At 41.7% G+C, this 22,740-nt stretch overlaps 1 protein-coding gene across 1 annotated transcript in view; it reads left to right on the top strand.

Annotated features, from left to right (window-relative positions):
• rngtt (RNA guanylyltransferase and 5'-phosphatase) overlaps positions 1-22,740 on the top strand; it is a 298,354-nt gene that overhangs the window by 82,842 nt on the left and 192,772 nt on the right. Inside the window, exon 9 of the mRNA XM_060914040.1 lies at positions 20,190-20,325. Within this exon, the coding sequence (XP_060770023.1) occupies positions 20,190-20,325 (136 nt within the window). The remainder of the gene's footprint in view (positions 1-20,189; positions 20,326-22,740) is intronic.

The raw sequence follows: 22,740 nt of genomic DNA, 5'->3' as shown, positions 1-22,740 counted from the left end.
TGTGTGTGTGTGTGTGTGTGTGTGTGTGTTCTCTCCAGCGTGTTCTGGGTATACACCAAGCTCTCCTCCAGTTGGACATCCCCAGAAAACCTCCAAAGGAAGGTGTCCAGGAGGCATCCTAATCCCGAACCACCTCAGCTGACTCCTTTCGACATGAAGGAGCAGTGGCTCGACTCCGAGATCCTTCCGGATGTCTGAGCTTCTCACCCTATCTCTAAAGGTCAGCCTAGCCACCCTCCGGAGGAAGCTCATTTCAGCCGCCTGTATCCGCGATCTCATCCTTTCGGTCACTACCCAAAGCTCATGACAATAGGTGAAGGTTGGAACATAGATTGACTGACTGGTAAATCAAAAACTTTGCCTTTCGGCTCAGCTCCCTCTTCACCATGACGGACCAGTACAACACCCGCATTACTGCTGATGCCGCCCCAATCCGCCTGTCCATCTCACACTCCATTTTGCCATCACTTGTGAACAAGACCCCAAGCTACTTGACTTCCTTCACTTGGGGCAGGAACTCACTCCTACCCTGTAATTAAAAACAGAATGTGATAATTTTCACAATTTTTATTTATGTTTTACACAGTGTCCCAGCTTTTTTGGAATTGGAGTTGTAAGTAGAACTCCATTCATTGAACTATACATAGTTTTCTTACTCCCTGTCTCTCTCATTGCTTGTTTTTGGGTTGGCTGTACTACAGGATTAGACAGTGGTGCCTCATATTGATCTCTGTGTAACTTTGTGGAAGTGTGGAGTGCAGTGTGCTCGCAGTAATAACAGCAATGAGATTACAGGCCTGAGCCCCTCTTCCTCTAAAAGCCCTCTTTTAGAGCAGCTGCTGCAATACTTCCTCCTTCAGTAGATCACAGGGGAGAGGCTGTGAAAGAAACCTGTTTGTGTAATAATTATGCAAAAAAGTGAGAGTGGCATCCTCCCGGATGTGGAGAGAACACAGAAAACTTTTCCGACCAGCTAGTCATGTTCTGGTTTTGCAAGTTTTAATACTTGCGTAAACTTTTTATTACAATTGCCATACTGTTCAGGAATCTCGACAGTACCATCATATGTGATTGTAGCACAAATCTGGTGAACAGAATTGGGGGACTGCCTTTGTATAGCAGGGTGCATGCCTTGTCTACTTTGAGATACCATTATCCTTAGGATAGTCATTGTAGTAATTTTCCAATTCCCACCCACTAGCTCGCTAGTGGGGTGGCACAGTGGTGTAGTGGTTAACACTGTCGCCTCACAGCAAGAACGTTCTGGGTTCGAGCCCAGTGGCCGGCGAGGGCCTTTCTGTGTGGAGTTTGCATGTTCTCCCCTTATCTGCCTGGATTTCCTCCGGGTGCTCCGGTTTCTCCCACAGTCCAAAGACATGCAGGTCAGGCTAACTGGAGGCTCTAAACTGACCATAGGTGTGAAATGTGAGTGTGAATGGTTGTTTGTTTGTCTCTGTGTCAGCCCTGCGATGATCTGGCGACTTGTCCAGGGTGTACCCCACCTCTCGCCCATAGTCAGCTGGGATAGGCTCCAGCTTGCCCACAACCCTGCACAGGATAAGCGGTTACGGATAATGGACGGATGGCTGGATGGCTAGCTAGCTAGCTCTCCCCTTTCAAACATAGAATGTGAGGGCTAGCATGCTTCCTCTGAGACCTTTCAAGCCAGGAATGAGGTCTTTCCAAAGTACTGCCCATGCAGTAACACAATGCACTTGGAGGAAAGCGCTATCCACCCTCTTCCACATAGCTCAGCTAACATGTTGAATAACAGATGCCATCCCAGCAGTTTATGTCCTACTGTCTGGATTAGGACTCTCGATCTCTCAACAGGAGGGTAGGATGACAGTTTTAGTGCTACCTACTGTATATAGGCTCTATGTTTGGTCTATTAAGCTTTTGAACAATATTATAAGGGTACATTTTTGTCTTTAGTGATGTACAGTACTAGGGACCGAGGATGTTAAAGATTTTTCTTACATCTAGAGGCAGTGGTTGCTTCCTGCTTGAAAATGAACAAATTATAGAAGCCAGGGCAACTGCATAATGGATCGTACTTCTGTTTTTTCAGAGAATAGACCAACACCTCTCTGACCCCTCTGTTTTTCTTTTTCTCTGGGAACGCCTGACTGTGCATATGTCCCCACAGACTGTCAGAGGAGCAGAAACAGAGCCAGAATTTTACAAAGAGTTGACCAGGTTGATTCGGGTTAGGTAATCATACATGCCATATAACAGATGCAAACAGTCAGTCAATCAAAACTACTGCGAGTGATGTAATTCCCCTGAAAAGCACCTAAATGGTTAGCAGGTCAGTCTAGGAAATGGACTTTATCTTTAGTGGTCTTTTAGACTATAATGTTTATAAGCAGCAACTAGAAAAAGTGAAACCTGCATCTAGTGACAGAAACGTTGTGTTTTAAAAAGGGGATTAGTATCACCTATTATTGACCTCATGTAAGAAATTTATTGAAATAACTCAGTATGGTTGGTCCACACAGCACTGCACAGCTGGCAGAGGTCTTCACAAATCACATCAGTAGTTTGTTGTTTTGTATGACTGTCACTTCAGGGTGAAGCTTTGTATAATAAATCTTGGAGTGATGCTTCCTCAAGGATCAGTCTGCTTTGGAATCTATCCTCCTGCTGTCATGTCTGTAAAGACAAGTGATCCAGTTTCACTTGCAGGCATTCGTGTTTCTTTTCAAAATAATTTTTTGATTGCCTCACGTTAGAATAGTCTTTCCCTCATGTTTTCGAGCAGAGTTATTTTTTTTTTCTCTACATGGTGTTTTCTCTGTGACTCTGGTACATTCTAATCGTCTCATCGTTGTCCCGAAAGCTTTTATGTTTTTATATATATATTTTTAAATCAAAGTGTCCTTTCTGCTCTGAGGTTTGCATTTTATAGTGAACCATCTGAGGTCATGCTGCAGTATTTTTCCATTTTATGGTCCTGTTTGACACCTCTGTGGCTACCTTCTGAAAAGTGTTATCGATCTGTTCAGCGTTTTATTGTCATCATAGAAAATGTTCTTTAACAATCTCCTATCATGTTTTTTTTTCCTGTTTTCTTTTTTTTAATACCCCCCTCTCGGGGGGGGGGGGGGATACTGGTTTACCTCTGTCCGTCCGTATTTCCATCTATCCGAAACGCCCTTTTTCTCAGCAGCCACAAATCATAGCCACTTGGTACCAAACTTCAGCTTGGAGTTGTATACCGTTTTCAGGTCTGTCGCACATCAACTTCCTGTTTACTGACTGAACTTATTTACGAAATAGGGTGCTGTTGCCAGGGCTGCCCTTTGTCACCGGTTCTGTTCATAACTTTTATGGACAGAATTTCTAGCCACAGCCAAGGGGCGGAGGGTTTCTGGTTTGGTGGCATCAGGATCGCGTCTCTGCATTTTGCGGACGATGTAGTCCTGTTGGCTTCATCAATCTGTGACCTACAGCATGCACCAGGATAGTTTGAAGCAGAGTGTGAAGCGGCTGGGATGAGGATCAGCACCTCCAAGTCCGTGGCCATTGCACTCAGCCGGAAATGTGTGGAGTGCCTACTTCGGGTCAGGGGAGTTGCTACCTCAAGTGGAGGAGTTTAAGTATTTCAGGGTCTTGTTCATGAGTGAGGGTAGGGGGGAGTGGGAGTTGGACAGACTGATCGGGGAAGCGTCAGCAGTGATGCAGATGCTAAACCTGTCTGTTGGGGTAAAGAGAGAGCTGAGCCAAAAGGCAAAGATCTCAATTTACTGGTCCATGTTCCCACTCTCACCTATGGTCACGAGCTATGGGTAGTGACCGAAAGAACAAGATCGCGGATACAAGCAATTAAAATGAGTTTTCTCCGCAGGGTGGCTGGGCTGTCCCTTAGAGACAGGGTGAGAAGCTCGGTCATTCGGGAGAGACTCTGTAGAACCGTTGCTCCTCCACATCGATAGGAGTCAGTTGAGGTGGTTCGGGCACCTTGTTAGGATGCCCCCTGAACGCCTCCCAAGGGGGAGGTTCTCTGGGCATGCCCCACCGAGAGGAGACCTCGGGGCAGACCCAGGACACGCTGGAGTGATTACATTTCTCGGCTGGCCTGGGAACACCTCGGTATTCCCCCAGAAGAGCTGGTGGAGGTGGCTGGGGAGAGGGGAGTCTGGGCTGCTCTGCTTAGGCTGCTACCCCCACGATCCGGACCCGGATAAGTGGCAGAAAATGGATGGAGATAAGGTGGATTTACAAAATTTTCGACTTCCTGTTTACCGACTGAATGTATTTATGAAACATATAGGGTGGATTTTGATGCTATTTCAATATGACAGTTTATCAGGATGCTATTTGAAATCCCTGGGGAGAACACTGCTCTTTACTTACTCGTTTCAGGGTTCATTATTTGTTGAAGTCAACATTCATAAGTGTCCTATTCCTTCGAATGCTTGCATTCTTCTGATATAAGCCGGGGGGGGGGGGGGACGTGAGCAGTAGCTCACAGCTGATCTTGTTTTATAAGATCACATCACTCTTGTATCCATCAAAACAAACAATGATTTTCCTTTACACTTCTGCCAGTAAAGCCATAAATATTGGGTTTAAGGCTTGGATTGAATGTGACATTCTGCCAATGTTAATCTTCTTAGCGGCGTTCCAGATGAACAGCCATTGATGAAGACTTTTCAAATTTCATCGACTGATGAAATTAGAATGATTTTAATTTCATACAATTGGAGATGAAAATATGATGAACCAAAAACGTTTGCAGTGGAACGATTGATGCAGCAAAACCTGTTTGGGAAGCCAACACCCCGTTTAACCAGAACGCGAACAGTTCCCTGTTCCTTTGTGCTGCATTTGGGCATGGTGATGATAAATGAGACTGCACAAATGTTTTTCTTGGCACAAAAGCAGCAGACTGTTGTGGATCAATCGTGACTTTGCTGACTGAGTAACATCCTGGGTCATTAAATGTAAAGTCTTATTTCACAAAGTAATGACTAATAATTATTCTTATGGACAAACCAGTAGATTGCTATTGGGTATTAATGGCTATTAGTTATTGATTCATAGCTGGCAGCTAGGCTCGGACACTGGTCGGTCTGTCTGTCCGTCCCCGGCCACTTTCGCAAAACAAAAGTTTGATTTGATACGAATTCTTAGTGCTAGTCTAATGAAAATTGCATCATAAAATCCTGGGTTTTCTGTGTGTGATTATTGCTCAACTAGGTTGTAAAGTTCGCCGATAAATAAAAAAATTGGTTCGAAAATAAAATTTTTTTTGCCTCTGAATTCTGTTCCAAAAATCACTAAAAGTCTGTCCGCCATTATTGGATCGCAGTGATTTACAGGTCAGTGGTGCTGCATGTGTGACGCATATGCGATGTCATATGCGCCACTGCCGCCTTTTGTGTCCACACTGACTCTACACTATTCTCTGCAGTGGCGTGCGTTCTTGATATGATCTTCCTATGATCATCTTACGGTGTCCCTTTACAGAGAGTTGATTTTTAAGGTGAATTGAACCTGCTTTGAAATTTTAAGGTAAAGACCCTGCAATAATCACGGAATTGGCACGAAGGAAAAGGCCATTGCAGGATTAATTTATAATCAGTCTGTGATAAACTTCCCTGTGTATTCCTGAATCTTGTCGTTGCCTTTTTTGTCCACTGAAACACATGCGACATCATACTGCATCTAAAAACATGATTTCAGTATCAAATGAATGGACACGCTGTCCTGTTTTCTCTCAACTAACTCATCAGGGTTTGTTTGTTGTTTTTTCCCCTCTCACAACATAAGCAAAATGTCCGCTGTTCAATTAGTACTGTATCTTCAGGTACTATTAACACATCCATCTTCCATCAAATACTGCCTGTAAACAAAAGAAACTGTCTAAACAACCACTCACTCCTCCTTTCGGCATTTCATCTGAGTGTGCTATAGCCAAAACAGCCGAAGCATCTGTGTCTACTGTAGTACAAGTAGCAGCTCCTCCTTCAAATATTGCATCAGGCACAAACAGCCTTTCCACCCTCTCCTTCAACTACAACATCGGAATTTTAGTAAAAAATAAATAAATAATGGTGATTGCGTGCTGACCCCGACGCAGCCACACACACTCATGCGTGCACACACATCTCTACTTAACATTGTAGCACAAAATAGAAAGGGTCTACATGGTCCTAACCGGTACTGTTAGAACCAGAAAAGGTTGGTAGTTTTATGAGCAACTTAGTTTTGGAGGTGAATCCTAATAAGCTCCTGGCTGTTGCGCGCTTGCTGCGCACAATGCATATGGCACAACGCGCCACCTGCTCCTGCCGGCTCCAGCACCAAAAGTGAAGGTGCCTAATTACTGTCATTATGTAGCCTTGTATAAAACTTCAGAACTGCTATCAGTGGAAAAAGATAAAAGACTAAGGACAACTAATAAATTCAAGCAACAGGCTAAACTCAAGCTTGACACTTACTGCGCAGCGGTGAGCTCTTTGGGATGGCGCTTCTCACTTTTGTTTCCAGATCGTAGGAACTGCTTCAAATACCAGACCTCGCTCAAATCCTTCTATGTGAATCTGCCTCACAAATTTATCTTTTTCAAAATGTATGGAGCAGACACCAAACCATCCTGTCGGCTTGAAGTCCCATTTCTTTGTCCGTACAAATCGAACCCATTCATTCCGTAAGTGTCCTGCCAACTTTGGGCTATAATGGGTCAAAGTTCCGCTTTTTATTTTTATTGGCTACACTTGAACAGCCTTGAACGACACCGCTCTTAGGAGCTATGCTTTGGTTTTAGTTTTGTTGTAGAATTAAAAAAAATCGTTAAAAACGTGCTACACTCTGCAAAGCCAGAAATGCCATGAACTTTCAAGCATTGCGCATATGATGTCCAGGGCTCGACATTAACGCTTGTCCGGGACAAGTGATACTTAATGTCGGACAAGTTCATCATCTCAGTTACTTGTCCGATCGGACAAGTGCCAAAATACGCAGATATTCGGGTTACATATCAAATTTATCAGTTTATTCACATGATTTCCGAAGCATCTCACTCGACATATTGTTTTGATGAATCGCCGGATGTTTCTATTCGGAAAGAGCGATGTGCGCATGCGCAATATTCCACTTGCGAAACCGGCCAATACCGCTTCGTGTGTTTGAGCTGAAAAGTAAACGGTTGTTTATGATTGGTTTTAATCGTGTCATACACGTGGATTTGTTGACATTTCTGTTGGCGGGATCATTATTCAGCTGTATATTTATGTTGAGTATGTAGTAATTTCCAAATCTTTGAATTGTTGTTGATGGTGTTCATTATATAGCCGAGGGTGTGCTGGGCTTGGAATGTGCGCCTGCATGCGTGTGGATTGACAGGGAGTGAGGTAGGAGTGGGGAAAGTTATCTAGGAAATACCAAGCTGTCAAATGGCTGCTAATTAGGTTACCGGCTGTATTAATTAACTAATTAGTAATGGGAGTTTAGGGATTTGAAACATAGGGCTCTATAATTTAGATATAATTATGGATTATTTGAAATTCTTTTTTTTTTTTTTTTTTACCATTAAATACCATACAGGAGCCACACTGAATAATTAGACAGCAACAATTAATCAGTGGAGGATATATATATTCAAAATTAATAATTTAAAAATGAAAATGTATATAATTTTAATTTTCTGGTTTTCAATTTCTCATAAATAAATTAATGATTGATGGAGTCCAATTGATGGAGCAGAACTCAAGGGTTGATAGATGAAGATGAATAGAAACTTTATTTGTATCCATTCATCTGAGAGTCAGTAGAGGTGTGGAGGTTTTCATAACAAGATATATTATCTTGTCATTTGATAACTAGATTTCAGTGTATAATAATCAGTGATTTACAGTATTAATCAGTCAATTTTGTTATCAGTTGTTTTTATTTGTAGCATTGTTATTTGTTTCTCTTGTCCAAACTAGTGATATCTCATCAAGTCATAAATTTTATGATAATGCTACTTTTTGTGATATTTGTTACTGAACTGCAGAGTACTGATCTGTGTGTATATATAACGGTTAGTGTTTATGGATCTCATAGTATAGTTATTTTGTTCTTAAAATTTTATGTTCATAATTTCTACTCTATTGGAATATATTGCTTCTGAACTTCAGCATAATAATTGGTGAATTATGGTATCAATCAGTCTGTTTTACTATATTTTTGAACTTTTGCCTCAGTATATCAAGTACTGATTACTTTTGATTCATAGATATTATGCATATGTTGTGAATTCGGAAACAAATGCCATAAAGATTGTTGGGTTACAAATAGTTTGTGTTTGTTTTTTTCTCAAATATTTCTTCAGACAAGTCAACTTCACATTCGGACGAGTAAATTTCCTTTCAACTTGCCCGACAGGACAAGTGGTTTCAAAAGTTAATGTAGAGCCCTGAATGTCGCTTCTTTTGAATTAACAGTAACTTACCAGGAACGCATTTGTGTTCTCAAAGAGCCAAACTTTACCAGCTAAATAGAACATGTTCCCGATCTCATATTAAAATACAGTTGAGACAGTAAACTCTTTAACATGTCTAATTTTATAAGGTATTAATTTCCTGGGGTGATGTCATTTTCGTAAGACTTTTAACAAAATGAGTTTTACGGTGATGCGATGTACCTTGGTGTTATAACTGTAAACACTAGCTACTCACACTGAATCCCGCTACCTGATGGTCTAAACATATTGGTTTTTGTCACGGCGGATTAATTTGCGTGCTCAGGTACATGATGGACGATCTTTACAGTCAGGAACGCCCAGGTCAGTCCAATGGAGTGCTGTTCTCACATGATACAAAACGGTATTTGATGATGCAACTAAATCTGCTATGATAGAATACAATTTTAAATTTTTACGGTAACTATCCAAATTTTGTCGATACAACTGAATCTGCTGCGCTACAATACCAATTAGAGTCTTATGGCAATGATTTAATTTTTATTGATGCCACCGACTCTGCTGTGATGCAACACGGCAGTAATCTGAAATTTGACGATACTGAATCTGCTCTGATACGATTTTGACTCTTATGGGAACGGTCTGATATTTGAGAACCACGGAATCTGCTACGCGACAAATTTATTCGTCGCCTTTTGATTTTTGACCATTTTTGTTCAGAATGTAAGGGAGCCCTTCCTTTAATTTGCAAATAATCACGATGTAAACTCTTAAGTATCCGAGTTACAAATCCCCTTATTTACACGTTATTTTAAAAAAATTGTTTTTACACACCAGTTGCCTGTCCTTTTGAAATAATATTGATACACAATTTTAATCAGTAATCTCTCTGATTAAAACAGACATTTGTCCGAATTGTCTGTTCACTACACCCTTAGTGGAAACATTGATGAAACCAAGAAAAATTAAATACAGCAAAGCATACAACTCGTATACAGTTTGGTCAGAAGTTTACATACAGTGACATGAATGTCATCTTCGATATGAATGTCATGGCAATATTTGGGCTTTCAGTGATTTCTTTGAACTGTTCTTTTTCTGTGGCAGAATGATTGTGCAGCATACATCTTGAAACAACAACAAAAAAAACCCACTCGAATTTGGTGCACAGGTTTTAATTTTCTTTGGGTTTTCTGAAAATCAACATGGGGTCAAAAATATGCATACAGGACACCTAATATTTTGGGTAAAATGTCTCTTCGCAAGATCTACATTGACCAAACATTTTTGTTTACCATGAACAAGCTTCTGGCAGAATTCTGGTTGGATATTTCACAATTAATTTTTTTTTCCTTCTTCTTGGCATGGACTGGACTTATAAGCACGGTCCATATATTTTCAACAGGGTTGAAGTCAGGACTTGTTTTAAGCCATTAGCCTGCTTTATCCTCCACAACCAGCTCTGATGTGTGTTTGGGTTCATTGTCCTGTTGTAACTCCCAAGTCGTGTTCAGGTTTCTGATGGTTTATGCTGAAGAATTCTGAGGTAGTCCTCCTCCTTCATTATTCCATCCATTTTGTGCAATGAACCAATTCCACTGGCAGCAAAACAGCCCCAGAGCATGATGATCCTACCACCACCACCAGCTGGTACAGTGTCCCCCTGTATATGGTGGTCATTGTGGCCAAACAGCTCAATCTTTGTCTCATCTGACCATACAGCTATCCTCCAGAAGGCTTTTTCTTTGTCCGTGTGGTCAGCTTCAAACTTTAGTTAAGCTTGAAGGTGTCAATTTTGGAGTGAGGATTATTTCTTGGATAGCAGCCTCTTAGTCCATGGTGATCTGAACTACAGACAGTGATCCATCAGCTTCCAGTTCATGGCAGGGCTGTGCCATGGTGGTTCCCAGATTGTTCCTGACCATCCAAAGCAATTTCCTTTCAGCTGAGGGTGACAGTTTGGGTTTTCTTGAAGCAAAGTGGCTTAGCAAAGTGACTACACCTCACAATAACTTGGATACAATTGTTTTAATTGATTTTGGAATTTGCAGTTGTTTAGGAATGGCTCCGAGAGACATTCCAGACTTGTGTACATCTGTGATCCTCTTTCTCAGATCTGCACTGAGCTCCTTGGACTTTCCCATTTTACTGTGTGTTGGTCAATCCAATGAATGCTGTAAACAACCCCTTTTCATGAAGGCACAGAGAAACTACCAGCTGCAGTCAATCATGATCACTAACAGGAAGTTAAGAGACGTCGGCCTTGGCAAGATAAGAGACATTTTGGAAGTTTCAGCACCTCTGAATTAATAATCTGAGTGTTTGTAAATTTTTGACCCTATATGTATAATTTTGACCGTGTGCTGATTTCAGAAAACCCAAAGAAAGTTAAAACTTGTGCACCAAATTGTAGGGTTTTTTTGTTGTTGTTGTTTTAATTAAAGATGTATGCTGTACAATCATTCTGCCACAGGAAAAGAGCAGTTCAAAGAAATCACTGAAAGCCCAAATATTGCCATGACATTCTGTATGTATGTAAACTTCTGACCACAACTGTACCTCTCCTAACACAGAAAACAGTCAACACAGCTCCTCGCCCAAACATTCAAGGACGACTTGTTAACTTGTCAGTGGTGCAAACATGATGTGCAGGAAATGTACTTGTTTGTGTCTGTATTAATCCAGTTAGCTAGCTGCCTAGCTTGCCATACATAATTCCTTGTATACAGACTCAATTTGGTTTCCAGGCAACCAAAACATGGAGCAAAATGGAGGCTGTACTTTTCCAATGGACTAGCTCAGGGGTTTTCAAAGTGTGGGAGAGTCAGCCCCCTCAGAGAGCAAATAAACAACAGCGCCCCCCCCCCCCCCCAACAATTTTTGTTGTTGCTATACTTAATGTTCCATTCGTATTTTAAAAAATGGTTGTTGTACACGTTTTTATTTTTTTTCTTTTACACATTTTAAACATCTGTGCTTTTTAAAACATCTTTTTTTTTTACCACATTTTAAACATTGTGCTTTTAAAAAAAAAAAACACATTTAATACATTTTCTTTTTTAACACCTCACATCACCACAACCCCTTTTCTTGCCTCATCTTAGTGGGAGCAATGACTTTGCTTCTTTGATATGCACAGGCGCCTGATGCGGGGGCGCACTGTTGACAGGAATAAACGTACATCATCCTCTACCTGCAGGCTAGACCGGTACTTGTTTTTGATCAGTGTTAACGCGGAAAAACCGCATTCACACAGGTATGTAGATGTGAACGGGATGAGTACCTGAAGCGCTTTTTTGGAGAGGTGGGGGAACTCTGTCTCCACAGACAGCCAGAAGTGCGCAAGTGACACCTCACTCATCTTTTTTTTCAAGTCCATATTAGAGTTCAGTTCGACAAGGGCCTCTTCCTCTTGCACTGTTAGTGCATCACTGGATGTCGCTGCGAATGAGTGGATTTCTCACCCACTGATTTGCTAAGGTCTCCTCTCCAGAATACTCTGCAAACTGCTCACGCAGCCCCTCCAAATGCGCAATGATCACCTGTTGTACAGTGTCCAGTTGCAGCCCTGCCTTCTCCACAACATTTTCCAATGTCGAGAACATTTCCACCGAGCCCTGTTTAACATGAGCACACCACAAGTCCAACTTTTTCATAAATGCAGAGACTCAATCGTGTGCCAAAAAGCCATGGCTCTCTTTGCCCTGCAGAGAGGTGTTCAGTGCGTTTATTCGGTCAAAGATATCAGAAAGATATGCCAGCACTGCAACCCAGTTCATGTCCCCCATATGCTTCACCAGTGGAGAACTGATTTCGGCAAGGAATAGAAGCACTTCCTCTTGCAAATCACACAAGCGGGTGAGGACCTTGCCCCGGGACAGCCATCAGACCTCGGAGTGCAGCAGCAGCTGTTGGAAGTGAGCATCCATCTCATTGCAGAGGACGGAGAAGAGACCAGGATTCATGGCACATGAATTAGATTAAGAATTTTTACTGCCTCGTCCAGCACCGCGTGCAACTCTTTTGGCATCTTCTTGGTCGCCAAGGCCTGGCGATGGATGATACAGTGCTTCCAAACAGCGGCCGGGGCAACCGCTTGCACCTGCTTCACCAAACCACTGTGGCGGCCTGTCATTGCCCTTGCGCCATCAGTACATATTCTACAACAGCGGCTCCAATCAATACGATTCTCCTGCATGAAATCATTCCAAGGCTTGAATATTTCTCCTGCTGTAGTGCAAGTTGGCAGAGGATAACCAAACAAAAACTCCTCCTCGACACTGAGCTCTTTAATATAGCGTACATACACCATTAACTGAGCACAGTTAGCGACGTCGGTAGACTCATCCAGCTGAATGGGGAAGAGAGGGCTCTCACGAATAGCATCCAGCACCTGTTCCTTAACATCTGATGCCATGTCTGAGATGCAGCGCTGGATGGTGTTATCAGACATTTGGTATGGCCTTCAGCTTGGCAGCAGCAGCATCTCCCATCATCACTGAACATGTCTTTAGCAGCAGGTAAGATTAATGTTTCACCGATGTTGTGGGGCTTGCCTGCTTGAGCTATGCGTAACGCCACATGATATGATGCTTCAGTTGCCTTGTCATTTACAGTGCTAAAAGTATGAATTACTTTCTGCTGTGACCGCAGTTCATTTAGCCTCCTGTCAAAAAACTCCCTGGGCTTGGTCACCAAACTTGGGTGTTTGGTCTCAATATGATGCCGGAGTCGACATGGTCTCATAGCATCGTTAGCTAGCACCTCTTGGCAGACAACACACTGTGGCAGTGGAGCATCTTCAGATCCAGTCCATGAAAATCCAAACTTTAAATAATCGTGGTCATACTTCCTTCTTTTTTTGCTTGGCCCAGACTCTGTCTCCTCACTCACTATAGCTTTAGGTACTAAAAATCGATCCATTTTGTCTCTGGCAAAGGCTAGCTGAAGTTCGCTAAATGTCCGCAATAGTAACTTATTCTGGTTTATTTTTCCTCATGTTGCGCCCCCCCCCGAAGAACTCTGGCACCCCCTAGGGGAGGCGCGCCCCACACTTTGAAAAGGCCTGGACTAGCTAATTATTGTTATGATTTGTCCACCCTGGTTACTTTTCAAGAAAAATTAAATTAAAACCTTATTCTGCACTTTAACCTCAGTCATTTTCAGTCCCAATCCAATGTCTTGGCACCTGGAGCCAAAGTCAGAAGAAATGTCACCATCCAATTATTTTTTCACGAGTTTGTCGGACAGACCGAGATGCAAGTGCTTGCATTTGTTTGCGTCTCTATTTGAAGCTGTTCTTTATTCCCCCCAGCTTGGTAAGGGTTTATTATAAAGCTGGCAGTGTTTATACGTGACCTTTTGGCCAGTCCGCCTTCTGATAGTAATGGTTTGATAAAGTGCAGTAATGAGTCTAATTGCTGCCTTAATTACTGTGAGTGATTCAGGATGTGTTAATTATACTACTTATCCTTTGGAAAATGAGCTGGAAGATGAAATAAAGCTGTTGGTGATTGTCTTGGCAGATTCAGGAATGGAAGTTGGCTTTAGCTTCATCATCAGGCATCCGTCTCTCTGTCTCTCTAACAGTCACTAGCTGCTGTTACAAGTCAGGAACCCATCCCCCGAAGAAAAAATTCTAGCGTAATTCTCATTCTGACTTGCAGTATGTCTGAGATGATGTAATACCTGTGGAAAAATTCAGGCTCATACATGTGTGTTGTCCAGAAGTAGGTCACCTGGGTGCATGTCTTTTTGTCATCGTCTCCTTTTATACCTCCTCGACCAAATGGTGGCGACATTATCTTTCCGGGTTGATGTTTTAACCAGGTTGCGAGAGTATTAACAAGATGCAAGATGAACAGAAACCGGTTTTCATTTTTCTGGATCCATGTGTTTTCTTTGAGCTGTTCAGGTTTTACAGAAGAGCAGTGCCAGGTGAGCAGAGGCTTATTTTATTTATTTCTTAGCTTTTAAAATAATCAGAACTTACTTGTGATCTACAACAGTGAAGAGTAGACCGAAAAACACATTCTTGCAGTGCACATCTTGGCGTTAATGCAGCATTGTAGCACGCACCTCTTTGTCTCTGTATGAGCTGTGAGCACAAACATAAACTTCCATCAGCTCTAATTGCTTCCTGTCCAGCATAACCATCAGCCCCACAAGCAACAGCATGCATCACCTGTAATTGTAAAGCCGTGTGTGTGTGTGTGTGTGTGTGGAGTCAAGACAGACTTCAATTTGAAGTTTTACGTGCTTCTATTATTAAAATGGAGTGCACCATTTCAAGAGGTCTCAGAAGTTCTGACTGAGGCAACAGGAAAACAAAACAGGATGACTCACTCATGAACAGTGAATTGTTCTGATTAAGGTGTTTTCTTTTAATTTTTTTTCTTTTCCCTTTTGTTTGTCACTAGATGATCAAAAATCCATCCATCCCACCCACCCACCCACGGATATAAAGTGTCCACACCCTGTTAAAATCTCTTTAATACAATAATATTGTTCTCTACCAGCTTTATAAAAATAATTTTACAGTATATTACAAGTTCATATGCATAACTGAGTCTCTTGCTTCCCCCCCAAAAAAGGGAAAAAAAATTTCCACAGTGTTTTTCTGATGTAAAAAAACGAGACCACGATAAATCATTTCAAAACTTTTCCCACCTTTAATGTGACCTATAACCTGTACAATTCAATTGAAAAACGAATCTGTTGGGGGGAAAACATAAAAAAAAAATAGTACAATAAGCTGGTTGCATAAGTGTGCACACCCTTAAACTAATACTTTGTTGAAGCACCTTTTGATTTAATTACAGCATTCAGTCTTTTTGGGTTCACACCTGCCATCAGTTAAAATGACTCTGATTAACCCCAAATAAAGTTCAGTTAGTTAGTTGCATCCTCCAGCAAAAGCCAGGGTTCACAGAGAGCTTACAAAGCATCAAAGGGATCTCATTGTTGAAAGGTATCAGCCAGGAGAAGGGTACAAAAACATTTCCACGGCATTAGATATACCATGGAGCACAGTGAAAACCATCATCAAGAAGTGGAGAAAATATGGGACAACAGTGACATTAGCGAGAGCTGGACGTCCCTCCAAAATTGGTGAAAAGACGAGATGAAAACTGGTCAGGGAGGCTGCCAAGAGGCCTACAGCAACACTGAAGGAGCTGCAGGAATTTCTGGCAAGTACTGGTTGTGTACTACATGTGACAGCTATCTCCCGTATTCTCCATATGTCTGGACTATGAGGTAGGGTCAAAGAAAAACATCCAGGCCTGGCTAAATTTTGCAAAAAAAAATACATCAACTCTTCCAAAAACGTGGGAAAATGTGTTATGGTCTGATGACACCAAGGCTGAACTTTTTGGCCACAATTCCAAAAGGTATGTTTGGTGCAAAAACAACACTGCGCATCACCAAAAGAACACCATACCCACGGTGAAGCATGGTGGTGGCAGCATCATGTTTTGGGGTTGTTTTTCTTCAGCTGGAACAGGGGCTTTAGTCAAGGTGGCGGGAATTATGAACAGTTCTAAATACCAGTCAATTTTGGCCCAAAACCTTCAGGTGTCTGCTTGAAAGCTGAAGATGAAGGATTTTAATCTTTCAACATGACAATGACCCCAAAAACGTTTTGGAACGGGCCAGCCAGAGCCCAGACCTAAATCCAATTGAAAATCTGTGGGGTAACCTGAAGAGGGCTGTGCACAAGAGATGTTCTCGCAATCTGACAGGTTTGGAGCGCTTTTGCAAGGAAGAGTGGACAAATATTGCCAAGTCTAGATGTGGCAGGCTGATAGACTCCGACCCAAAAAGACAATGCTGTAATTAAATCAAATGATGCTTCAACAAAGTATTAGTTTAAGGGTGTGCACGCTTATGCAACCAGCTTCTTGTATGCTTTTTATTTTTTAAAGGAACAGTCCACCGTACTTCCATAATGAAATATGCTCTTACCTGAATTGAGACGAGCTGGTCCGTACCTATCCGAGCTTTGCGCGACCTCCCAGTCGGTCAGACGCAGTCAGATGCGCTGTCACTCCTGTTAGCAATGTAGCTAGGCTCAGTATGGCCAACGGTATTTTTTGGGGCTGTAGTTAGATGTGACCAAACTCTTCCGCGTTTTTCCTGTTTACATAGGTTTATATGACCAGTGATATGAAACAAGTTCAGTTAAAAAAATTGAAACGTAGCGATTTTCTATGCTATGGAAAGTCCGCACTATAATGACAGGCGTACTAACACCTTCTGCGCGCTTCAACAGCGCATTGATACGGAGCTCAGATATCAATGCGCTGCCGAAGCGCGCAGAAGGTGTTAGTACGCCTGTCATTATAGTGCGGACTTTCCATAGCATAGAAAATCGCTACGTTTCAATTTTTTTAACTGAGCTTATTTCATATCACTGGTCATATAAACCTATGTAAACAGGAAAAACGCGGAAGAGTTTGGTCGCATCTAACTACAGCCCCAAAAAATACCGTTGGCCATGCTGAGCCTAGCTACATTGCTAACAGGAGTGACAGCGCGTTGGACTGCGTCTGACTGACTGGAAGGTCGCGCAAAGCTCGGATAGGTACGGAGCAGCTCGTCTCAATTCAGGTAAGAGCATATTTCATTATGGAAATACGGTGGACTGTTCCTTTAAGCTTTTTTCCCTTAACAGATTTGTTTGTTTTTCAATTGAATTGTACAGGTTATAGGTCACATTAAAGGTGGGAAAAGTTTTTGAAATAATTTGTGGTCTCGTTTTATTACATCAGAAAAACGTATCATTTTAACGGGGTGTGTACACTTTTAATATCCATGGTATGTATGCATCTATCTGTTAATTAAATCCAGGTAATTGCTAATGCAATACGAATAAATCAAATCGACTTTGCTTCCACTAATCACACACACACTCTGTGCCAGAGCAGTGTCAGTCTAATTAATTAGCAAATGTAAATGTAGCCTATAATAATCCGAGTTGGGTTGGTCAAGGAATTGTCCAAGGTCCTGAAGCAGAGGTTAAAGCTATATTACAGACAAACAACAACAGCGCTAATGCTATATCATGACAAATTATGGTTATGATTTATACTTTGTAATACCATGATTCATTCCTCTGATATGGACAAAAATACAGTCCCCCTTTTTTTTTTTTTTGGTTATATCTCTTTGTACTAAATCATATTCATGAAACGCTTTATCTCCCAGTGGGCTGTATGCACACGGTGGTGCTGAAGTATGTCCGGTAAAACTCAGCCAGCTAAATCACTTCTGCTGTCCATAGTGTTGCTATGATTTTTCTCAAGTAGCGACAGTGTCTTAGAAAAAGTAGTTTGTTTTGACAAACTGATAGTGCTCTTGCTGAACATTACTGTGTCTCTGAAAACTGTTTATCACGATTGTTCTGTAATGGTGCCATGTAGGAATGGGAGCAAAACAGTAAAGCCGAAACGTTAATCTATTCCCTGGCGTCCGAGTATCATTAACATTAATCTTTTGCCATGGCTCTTTTACGGACATGAAAACACAATGACCAAACATACATGGACTGTTAACATTCGCAAGCCATAGCATCAGGTTAAGTCCAGTCAGGAGGGAATACACAACACCTCTTACTTTTATCTGTTCTGTTTTCTTTTTACTGGATATATTAACGGGTCTTGTATGTGAAAGGGGCTTTTGTTTCAAGCTTCCAGTAAGTACAGCAAATTCCTTTGTTTTCATACATTTACCTCTGATGAAGAAACCAGGCGAAAATGGATAAATGGATTGTTGCTATTTGGAGGGAAAACTTTACAGTTCATCGCCATACCTGAGTTTGTGGCTGAATTTTTTTTAAAAATAAATGTTCATGAGCCAGGGTCCAAGAGAGAGTGGTGACTCTTAAAGAACGGAGCACTTCCGGCATTCCTGGAGTGGAACAATTTCTCCATTCCACTTTCAAGAGCAGGGTTTGGGAGAGGAAAGGGCAACTTGGCAAAGAGGCTGATACAATCCCTGAGGACCACATGACTAAATTTATCTCCAAATTCTGCAGTTGTTGACTTGGCTTTTGATGAAAACACTCCTCTCAGAGTGGAGATCCTACAGCTGAGGAAGCAAATTGAGAAGCTTACTATGAAGCAGCTGTTTTGCTGGCTCAGACAGAGGCATTGGGGTGTTTTTTTTTTAAAAACAACATAAAATGTCCAGCTGGTTCAGATTAGAGGTCGATGCACTAAAATGTGTTGAGGTTACAGACATGTTCACCTGTCCTGATTAAAGTTCAATGGCTAATTAATGACATTCTGGTGTGAAAAGCATCACAGCAAGCCTATTGACCCCATCCATCCACGTTGGATACGAGCGCCAGAAGTGAAACAGCTGGCTGACTTGGAATGCTGAAGTGTGCTTAAAGCAAATTGCCTTATTCTCTTGCAATTATGAGTCCATGCTTCTATTTGTTTGTCTGGTCCCTACTCATAATTGTGCTGCGCCAACAAACACCACAGGCATGCTGTCCTGTTCAGCCGAAAACATTCTGTCAAAGGGGCCAATTCTGTCTGGAAGGAATGCTTCCTGTCGGTTATTATCCCCCGCCACGAAGTGCGCAGGGAGATGTAGGAATGGAGTCCGTCTGTGCTTTTCAATAAAACAGCAATGAAACTTTGCGTGCTCGTATTACTATTCACAATCTAAGTTGAATTCGAAAATCATTCACGAGAAAATATGATTTTCAGAGTTATGGCCCTTGATTTGTTATTAGATGTTGTAGAAGTGGACTCCATCTGGACAAGTTTTCTCAGAAACTGCCTAATTGACATCAATGAAACTTTTTACATGCTCATACTACTGAATAAAGCTGGGTAGTGTTTTACGAAAGTGTTCTAGCACTTATGACATCATAAGTCAGTATTAAAGCAACGGGCTCATAAGGGCGTAAGCGTTAGGAGGCCTTCATAAGATGCTCGTGGCGGGGGATAGTGATGACCATGTCTTCTTGTTATTGGTGGTCTGGTGAAAAGAGCGCTAAAATTGTGGCTCTGTGTCGTCGACCCTACTTTTTGTGAACCACTGGATTAGAACATTAAAAGATAATCCTACTTTATGTCCCTGATACTGTAATACTCTGTTATATGATTATAGTATGATTAGGTAAAGCTCTACTTATACACAGGTCCCAGGAGTGTTGTTTTAACTTTTTCAGTAAGTTTACTATAGTTTTTATATCTCTTTTTATTAATCACGTTTGTCTTCAGGGATTTGTAAAGTAATGACGTGATATTTCACTGAAGCGCAGATAAAAGTCAGGAGTCGTTTGTCAGGTTTATTGGCCCAGCTGTGATTTGGTCGATTACCATCGCAACTGCACCAACGGTGCCTGCAAATCACAATATATTGCTCTGTGCTCTTTCTTTTATTTAAATCTTGATGAGTTCATAAAACGTAGCTTAGAAACAAGAAGGAGGGCTGTGTATCGACATATTCTGCTTTCCCTCTATCAGTTAAGTCTCTGAGCTATGGGGCGAGAGTCTGAGAAACTATTTGTCATGGCTAGAAATTAGTTTACTTCAGTGACCGTTTTTTTATTGTTGGTTAAGCAGTGCTGCACACTGCTATGCTGGTTAGACTTCCTGTCTTTTTTTTTTGGGTCTTTCAAAAAAAAGATCATCTAGATTAACGAGATTTATCAGACCATTAAAAACGTCAAATCATAACAACCCTAATTGTGGCCATAGTTTCAGGTCATTCATGACTGCGTGTGCGGCTTACATGCAATCTTTTCGATGCCCTGCAGGTATATGATGCTAATTGATGGCCGAAATGAGGTCCACATGATCGACAGGGACAACTCGGTCTTCCACGTCGCCAACATGGAGTTCCCTTATCGGAAGGACATGAAGAGCCACTTATCCAACACGCTGCTGGATGGGGTGAGTTTGCACCTATGTAATAGCTTTCAAATGCTTTGACAAAACATTTTAGTTGAATGGATATGTGTCTTGCAAAAGTATTCATCCCCCTTGGTGTTTGTCCTGTTTTGTTGCATTACAAGCTGGAATTAAAATGGATTTTTGGAGGGTTAGCACCATTTGATTTACACAACATGCCTACCACTTTAAAGGTGCACATTGTTTTTTATTTGTGACACAAACAATAATTAAGATGAAAAAACAGAAATCTGGAGTGTGCATAAGTATTCATCCCCTTTCGTATGAAACCCCTAAATAAGAGCTGGTGCAATCAATTCACTTCATAAGTCACATAATTAGTTGATTTTAAGATCCACCTGTATGCAGTCAGTGTCACATGGTCTGTCACATGATCTGTCACATGATGTCTGTATAAATCAACCTGTTCTGGAAGGACCCTGACTCTGCTACACTACTAAGCAAGCAACATGAAAACCAAGGGGCACTCCAAACAGGTCAGAGACAAAGTTGTGGAGAAGTACAGATCAGGGTTGGGTCATAAAAAATATCCCAAACTTTGAATATCCCAGCGAGCGCCATTAAATCCATTATAGCAAAATGGAAAGAATATGGCACCACTACAAACCTGACAAGAGAAGGCCGCCCACCAAAACTCACAGACCAGGCAAGGAGGGCATCAATCAGAGATACAGCAAAGACACCAAAGATAGCACTGAAGGAGTTGCAAAGATCCATAGCGAAGATGCGAGTATCTGTCCATAGGACCACTTTAAGCCATACACTCCACAGACTGGGGGTTTATGGAAGAGTGGCCAGAAAAAAGTCATTGCTTAAAAAAAAAAAAAATCATGTTTGGAGTTTGCCCAACAGCATGTGGCAGACTCTCCAAACACATGGAAGAAGATTCTCTGGTCAAATGAGACTAAAATTGAACTTTTTGGCCATCATGGGAAATGCCATTTGTGGCGCAAACCGAACACCCTGAGAACACCATCCCTACAGTGAAGCATGGTGGTGGCAGCATCATGCTGTTGGGAATATTTTTCATTTGCAGGGACAGGAAAGCTGGTCAGGATTGAAGGAAAGCTGGATGGCACTAAATACAGGGCAATTCTGGAGGAAAACCTGTTTGAGTCAGCCAGAGGTTTGAGACTGGGACAAAGGTTCACGGTCTAGCAGGACAACAACCCTAAACATACTGTTAAAGCTACACTGGTTTAAAGGGAAGCATTTAAATGTCTTGGAATGGCTCAAGACCTCAATCCAATTGAGAATCTGTGGTATAATTTGAAGATTGCTGTACACCAATGCAACCCATCTAACTTGAAGGAATTGGAGCAGTTTTGCCCTGAGGAATGGGCAAAAATCCCAGTGGCTAGATGTGCTCAGCTAATAGAGACATACCCCAAGAGACTTGCAGCTGTAATTGTAGCAAAAGGTAGCTCTACAAAGTATAGACTTTGGGGGGGGGGGAGAATACTTATGCACACTCCAGATTTCTGTTTTTTCATCTTAATTATTGTTTGTGTCACAATTAAAAAAAAAAAGTGCACCTTTAAAGTTGTAGGCATGTTGTGTAAATCCAATGGTGCTAACCCCCTAAAAATCCATTTTAATTCCATCTTTTAATACGATAAAACAGGACAAACACCAAGGGGGTGAATACTTTTGCAAGACAATGTATATGGGTTGTGTGTCAATATAGTCCGTGCTTCCCCTGAGACGCGTGAAGCCTGCTACTACGTCTTTTCATATCTTTGTTCATGCTGCATCACAGAGCAATGCAGCACACTCTGACGAAAGCGCTGTCTGCCCTCTTATGCATACGTGCTCTAACGGATGCTCAGGATCGGCTTCAGTTGCTGTGAATGACAGGAGAGAGAGAGAGAATGACGTCACTCCCACCTAGCGGGCAGTTTCGCTCTCTTAATTTCATGTGTTTTAGATTAAAAATTTGTCTGAGAAGTCTGACTTAATCAGCTGCAAGAGCTGGACGCCGAAGGAATTTTAACCAGCATCAGTTCGGATGTGTCTTTAATTCACTTGGATTTTATCGAGTGCTTCAGAGACCCCAGTTAACAGATCAGAAATGAGATCGCGCATTCCACATTTGATGAGCAAGACGTCTGATTACTCCTGCAATCAGAAGTCTTTAAATATAGACGTTCTTCCTTCTGGTGTATATGAGCTATGCTCGCAGATTCACCATAGCACTAATGGAGCTCATTTTACCAGCCAAATAACAGCTTATGTGAGCCAAAGATGCTTTGGAAGATCCAGAGCCCAGCTGCTACTTCTGCTGACCCACACTATGCTCATAATGACTTCCTGCTGCCACTGTTTTGAAGTCATCAGCCTGGCAAATAAGTGCATTTTTCAGTGAATAGGGTACTTACTTACGCTTGCTTCTCTTCA

Source organism: Neoarius graeffei, chromosome 2 (assembly GCF_027579695.1).
Source record: "Neoarius graeffei isolate fNeoGra1 chromosome 2, fNeoGra1.pri, whole genome shotgun sequence".
Classification (NCBI taxonomy): domain Eukaryota; kingdom Metazoa; phylum Chordata; class Actinopteri; order Siluriformes; family Ariidae; genus Neoarius; species Neoarius graeffei.
Note: the sequence above shows the minus strand (reverse complement) of the source record. Positions and strands in the feature narration are given on the sequence as shown.